Source organism: Plasmodium fragile, assembly GCF_000956335.1.
Source record: "Plasmodium fragile strain nilgiri unplaced genomic scaffold supercont1.11, whole genome shotgun sequence".
NCBI lineage: Eukaryota > Apicomplexa > Aconoidasida > Haemosporida > Plasmodiidae > Plasmodium > Plasmodium fragile.
The window spans coordinates 229,517-236,441 of NW_012192591.1; the positions used below are offsets into that span (position 1 = coordinate 229,517).

Consider the following 6,925-nt stretch of genomic DNA (forward strand, 5'->3'; position numbering starts at 1 on the left):
TGCAAAATGTGAAATTTTTTTTTTTTTTTTTTTTTTCTCTCCTGATTCGCAGCTTCTTCCCGTTTTTTTTTTTTTTTTTTTTTTTTTTTCTCATTTTTTTTTTTTTTGCCCCCTCAGTGGTGTGTCCTCCTCTTTTTTCCTGGCGATCCAATTTAATAATTCGCCCTATTCTTTTTTGCCCTGTCAAAATTAGCCCACAATGCCACGAATTAAGCGAAGAGAAACCTGAACAAGTAGAATAAGGGGCGAGGTGTGTCATTACCATTTTTAGATCTTCATCTGTTCATGCTGTTTTTCTTTCACACCATTTTGCTCGAACTGTCCTCTGTGCACCCATTTCGTTGCTTCATTTTTTTTTTACACAATTTGTTGCGAAAATTTTGCCAACTTGTTGCGTAATTTTAGTCCATTTTTAACCCGCTTTTTGGCCCATTTTGCCTCCTTTTTTTTTTTTTTTTTTTTTTTTACCCTTTTGCTTTTTTCCGCGGCGCATTATTTATTCTCCAAATATTTTTATTTTAATATTTTTTTTTTTTTTAATGCTTTATCCCGTTGGCTGGCCCCTCAGGGCGCAGGAAAATTCCTCGACGCCCCGGCGGTGCCATTTTGCAACCACCGCGTTCAGGTAAATGCACAGGGTGTGTCGAAGGACACAGTTGGCCAAAGCATGTGGCACTCTTTTTTAGGAGGGTGTGTTGCATGTGTTCCTCGCGGAGGAGTAGGGGATGCCTCCACATGTGTAGGTAATCCCTCACTTGTGTAGGTGTTCCTCTGTGGAGCGGACTTTGAAGAGCTGCCCCTGGTGGCTCCTCTTAGTTCCTCCCGACCCTTTGCCAAAGTGTTCTTAATTTTTCACACCGTCGATCTTTTATGCAGGAATTTTTTTTTTTTTTTTTGTTGGCTAGTCCATTACCCATCTGCTTATTCTCTACCACTTGCATACCCATTTATGTATTTATTGCCTAGTCGTTTAGTCAGTTCTGTCACGAATTAGGGGACACATCACTGCTCAATCGCGTGTGCCTTGTATCCGGCCAGTTGTCCTACATGAAGCTGCAACAAGTGTAGGTTAGACCGTGTCGCGCGGAGTAGACAAGTCCATTTTGGTGGCACGTTTTCGCCCCTCTTTTTTTTTTTTTTTTTTTTTTTTCCCCCCCCTCCCTCCGCAACAATGTCGAAGAATAAGTCCATCGAGGAGAGATACCAGAAAAAGTCGCAAATTGAGCACATCTTGCTGAGGCCAGATACGTACATAGGAAGTGTGGAAATGCACACGCAGCTGCTATGGGTATGGAACAAGGAGCGAAATAGAATGGTTCAGAAGAATATCACGTACGTTCCAGGGTTGTATAAAATATTTGACGAAATTATAGTGAATGCAGCAGACGTAAAAGCAAGGGAAAAAGAAAAAACTGAAAACCCTATGACCTGTATAAAAATTGAAATTAATAAGGAACAAAACAAAATAAGTGTGTACAACGATGGAGAAGGAATACCAGTAGACATACATAAAGAAATGAATATTTACGTACCTCATATGATATTTGGGGAGCTGCTCACTTCAGACAATTACGATGATGCGGAGGACAGAATTACAGGTGGAAGAAATGGATTTGGAGCAAAGCTCACAAATATATTTAGTAAAGAATTCATGGTGCAGTGTGGAGATAGCTCGAGAAAAAAAGAATTCAAAATGGTGTGGACAGATAATATGTCTAAGTTTTCTGAACCACATATTAAAAATTATAATGGAAAGGATTATGTGAAGGTCACTTTTAAACCTGACTTGGCTAAATTTGGAATGACCGAAATGGATGACGATATAGAAAGTTTGCTGTGCAAGCGTGTGTATGATTTGGCCGGTACGTGTAGCGTTAGGGTTTATTTGAATGGGAACCGGTTAGGCATTAAGGATTTTAAAAGTTATGTCGATTTGTACTTGAAGGACAATGCTGGGGTGACTCCCCCAAAGGGAGGCGCAAACGCTAATGCAAATGCCAATGGAAACGGTAGTGCAGACGCGAGCGCTAACCAAACGACGCAAAATCTAGATGCAAGCGTTTCGCAGGAACCTGGAGAAGGGACACCCAGCAAAAGCAATGCTGCAAATGGAACGCAAAATAATGATGAGGAGGAAATTGTTAAAATACACGAAAAGCAACATCGCTGGGAAATTGTCGTATCTAAAACAGACGGTTCGCAGTTCCAGCAGGTGTCTTTCGTCAACAGTATATGTACCACGAAAGGAGGATCCCATGTGAACTACATTGTAGAGCAATTATTGAATTCGCTTAGTAAGAAGGCGAACGCAAAGAATAAAGGAGGAATGGAAATAAAGTCAGGACATATAAGAAACCACTTGTGGGTGTTCGTCAATTGCTTAATCGTTAACCCAACATTCGACTCACAGACGAAAGAAACGTTAACAACCAAGCCGGTCAAATTTGGAAGCAAATGTATCCTATCTGATAGAACGATTAATGGCGTTTTGAAGAGTTCCATTCTTAGCAATATTTTATTATGGGCCCAAGCAAAGGCACAAGTAGAGTTGAGGAAAAAAATGAAGGCAGGCTCTTCAAAAGCGAGGGAAAGAATTATTGGTATACCCAAACTGGAGGATGCACATGATGCAGGTAGTAAACACAGTCAGGATTGTACGCTCATTCTTACAGAAGGAGACAGTGCCAAGACGTCGTGTCTCGCTGGTTTGTCTATTGTTGGAAGGGATAAATATGGAGTGTTTCCTCTTAAGGGAAAATTATTAAATGTGAGGGATGCATCTTTTAAACAATTAATGGATAATAAGGAGATTCAAAATATTTTTAAAATTATGGGGTTAGATATTACAGATAAGAATAAGGAAGATATAAAAGGGTTGCGATATGGATCCCTCATGATCATGACTGACCAGGATTATGACGGTTCCCATATTAAGGGATTATTAATAAATATGATTCACAAATTTTGGCCTAGCTTGCTAAAGCATAAAGGGTTCCTAAGTGAATTCGTAACACCAATTGTGAAGGTACAGAAAGGGAACCAGGAGCATTCGTTTTTCACCATCGCAGAGTATGAGCAGTGGAAGGAGAGTACCAATTTAGTGGGATGGAAAATAAAATACTACAAAGGGTTGGGTACTTCTACAGATAAAGAATTCAAACAATATTTTTCAGATATTAAGAATCATAAGATTATGTTTCTGTGGACAGGAGATCGAGATGGAGATTCCATCGACATGGCATTCAGTAAAAAGAGAATTGAAGATAGAAAATTATGGCTTCAAAATTTTGTTATTGGTTCATATGTAGACCACAAGGAAAAGGATTTGTCTTATTACGACTTTGTAAATAAGGAACTTATATATTACTCGAGATATGACACAGAAAGAAGTATTCCAAATATTATGGATGGGTGGAAACCAGGACAAAGGAAAGTTTTATACGGTTGCTTTAAGAGGAGTTTAAGAAATGAATGTAAGGTGGCTCAGCTGGTAGGATACATAGCAGAACATAGTGCTTACCATCATGGTGAGAATTCACTACAACAGACCATTATAAATATGGCTCAAACATTTGTAGGTTCTAATAATATAAACTTTTTAGAACCATGTGGTCAATTTGGTAGTAGAAAAGAAGGAGGAAAAGATGCTTCTGCGGCTAGGTATATTTTTACCAAATTGGCTAGTTCTACAAGAAGCATATTTAACGAATATGATGACCCCATTTTGAAATATTTAAATGAAGAGGGACAGAAAATAGAACCAAAGTACTACATTCCAGTCATCCCTACCATTCTCGTAAATGGATGTGAAGGGATAGGAACAGGTTACTCCTCCTTTATCCCTAATTATAACTACAAAGATATAATTGAAAATATTAAAAAATATATTAACAAAGAACCCCTGATCCCGATGATCCCATGGTATAAAGATTTTAAGGGCAGAATAGAATCAAATGGAAAGACAGGATTTGAGACCATTGGTATAATTCGCAAAATAGATGATGAAACGTTAGAAATTAATGAGCTGCCGATTAAGAAATGGACACAGGATTATAAGGAGTTCTTAGAAGAGCTACTCACTGACGAGAAGAATCAACTCATTTTGGATTACATGGATAATAGCTCCCATGAAGATATTTGTTTCACCATTAAAATGGATCCTGCAAAATTGAAGAAAGCAGAGGAAGAAGGACTGGAAAAAGTTTTTAAATTAAAAAGTACGCTCACAACCACTAACATGACTTTGTTTGATCATAATTTGAAACTGCAGAGATACGCCACTGAACTGGACATCCTCAAGGAATTCTGCTTCCAGCGACTACAGGCATATGAAAATAGAAAAAGCTATTTGATCTCCAAATTAGAGAAGGAAAAAAAAATAATTTCAAATAAAATGAAATTTATTCTTGCCATTGTCAACAATGAACTTATTATTAATAAGAAAAAGAAAAAAGTGCTTGTGGAAGAATTGTATAGAAAAGGGTATGATCCTTATAAAGATATTAATAAAATTAAAAAGGAAGAAATTTTCGAACAGGAACTACCTGAATCGGTGGATAATGCTGAAGACAATGAAGAAATTATAGCTGGTGTTTCTGTTAAGGATTATGATTATCTGTTGAGCATGCCCATTTTTAGTCTCACCCTAGAGAAGGTAGAAGAGCTGATCGCACAACATAAGGAAAAGGAAAAGGAGTTAGACATTTTAAGAAATATAACTGTGGAGACCATGTGGCTGAAGGACATTGAAAAGGTGGAGGAAGCTATTGAGTTTCAGCGCAATGTAGAATTAGCCAACAGAGAGGAGAGTAACAAATTTAAGGTCGCCAGGAAACAATGGGGTAGTAACTTGAGGAAAAAGAAGAAGAAGAAAAAACTCTCCAGTGACGAGGAATCATCAGGTGACTCTTCAGACAGTAGTGAATTCATAGTGCAAAGTTTAAACATTAGAAAAAATAAAAAACCCCCAAATAATAATGGGCCTAGTGGCACTACACGAAAAAAATTAAGGACAGCAAATGCAGGGGCAGATGATAATAACAATAATGACACCCCTATTGTAGTCAATGGAGATGTAGACAATAGTGTATCTCAATCCAAGGCAGCTGACGATGGGGACACGAACCTGTCGGACTCCACGCCGCTTCTTAGTAAAATCCTAGCTGACGCCGATGCAGACGTCACCGTTGGAGGTAGCCATAATAACCGCAATAATAACAAACCTAGTAGTAGTAGTAAAAACTCTAGGAATAAAAAACTGCCCTGTACGGAGCAGGCCCTCCATAGTACTGTGCCCTGCGGGGTCGCGGTCCACGCCGATGCTGCGTCTAACGCGCGGGACCAGACTCCCACCAAACCGCTAGGCATCCCCGAGAACATCACCATTGCGCCCAACAGCACCATCAACCTGAATGACTTCTCCGGCATCCGGAGCAAGTTGCTCGAGCTTGGTACTGTTCTCGTGCGAGCGGTTTATGCATCTGTGTAGGAGCGGCTTATGCATCTGTGTAGGAGCGGTTTATGCATCTGTGTAGGAGCGGTTTATGCAGCTTCTGTCAAGTGGTCTACCCCCCGTGTGCTTCTAACCCACGCATGCGCTTATATATTACCGTGCCGCGTTCCCCCCCCTGCAGAGAATAAGAAGAAGCCACGACTGAGTTTGGCCGAGAAGGTTAAGATGACAGCAACGCAGAAGAAAGGCACCCCCGCGAAGGACACCGGTGGAGACAAATCCACACCCAAGAGGAAAAAGGTAAAACAGAAAGCGGCCTCTGTCAGCATGAAAATGTTGCCCGTAGTATATTTACGCCGTGTGTCTTACAACAAAAGTGCGGAGTTGCCCGACATTTTTGTTGTTTTTTTTTTTTTTTTTTTTTCGCGTCTGTTGTTGCACTGCCTGTTATTATGCCCATGTGGTTAATTTCCCCCCGCAGAGCAACTTACTGGACGCCTCAAAGTCGAAAAAGGGATCCAAATTTGATAGCGATGATTCAAGCAACGATGTAAGTGACGTTATGTAGATTACGTTCGGAGTGTCACCACGTGTTAATTATGACGCCGCATTTTGTACTTTACTATGCCCCGATTGCTTCCCTATTGCTACCTTGACCTGTCCCTCCTGTCCTATACCTGCGTTCCGTTCCGTTTCCCCCCCTTTTTACAGTTTGCCTCATCGGATGAGAGTGACAGCTCGTACAACATATAAGGAAGGTGCGCATGTGGACCACTGGGTGCCTACTCATATCGTGAAGTACCGTATTCATTTGACCAACCAAGAAGACCACCTAGGTGGACCGTAGTTACGTAATTTTTTTGTTTTTTGGTTTTTGTATATGTGTGTACGTCATTTTTCTTCCCCCCCGTTTATGATGCGTGTGTGTGTGTGCGGTGTCTTCCCCTTTCAGTTGCACACAAGTGTGCCCTTTGCACTTGCAAACTCGAACGGACTGCAGCCGACTGGCTGTGCTTTTATTAAGTAAAAAATGGGGACTAGGCGTGCTGCCAGAAGTGGCCACGCATGAACCGCGTAACAACCACACACCTGGTGCGCTTCTAACCGGGTGAACGAGTCCGCTCTTCGAAGTCTCCTTCGCTTCCCACCTATGCAAGGGGTCCAGGAGTGGGAGCAGCATCCCCACGGTGGTGTTATATCTTCCCCCCCTGGTCATCATCAAAATGGACGGTTTTCTAATTAGTTCTCTGGGGATTAATAAGTAGGTAGGCTTTTCCGAGCTGCCCTACACCGATATAGGTGCGGTGCATATTTTTTTTTTTTTTTTTTTTTTTTTTATAAATTTTATTTTACATACATTACCACCTCGACATTGCTTGTTCGAGGCGTCCTTTTTAAACTGCGGTAAATTTTGAATTACAAAAAAAATTGGAGCTTCTCCCCGCGTGGCATTGTAAATGTGTGACAGAGGTG

At 40.6% G+C, this 6,925-nt stretch overlaps 1 protein-coding gene across 1 annotated transcript; it reads left to right on the forward strand.

The window, feature by feature from the left end:
* Positions 1-1,171: 1,171 nt before the first annotated feature.
* On the forward strand, positions 1,172-6,205 carry AK88_01308 (DNA topoisomerase 2; the record flags this gene model as incomplete). Its single annotated transcript, XM_012478944.1, has 4 exons — positions 1,172-5,450; positions 5,634-5,752; positions 5,934-6,002; positions 6,164-6,205. The coding sequence occupies 4 exons, from the start codon at positions 1,172-1,174 to the stop codon at positions 6,203-6,205; spliced, it is 4,509 nt and encodes a 1,502-aa protein (XP_012334367.1).
* Between the last annotated feature and the right edge of the window lie 720 nt (positions 6,206-6,925).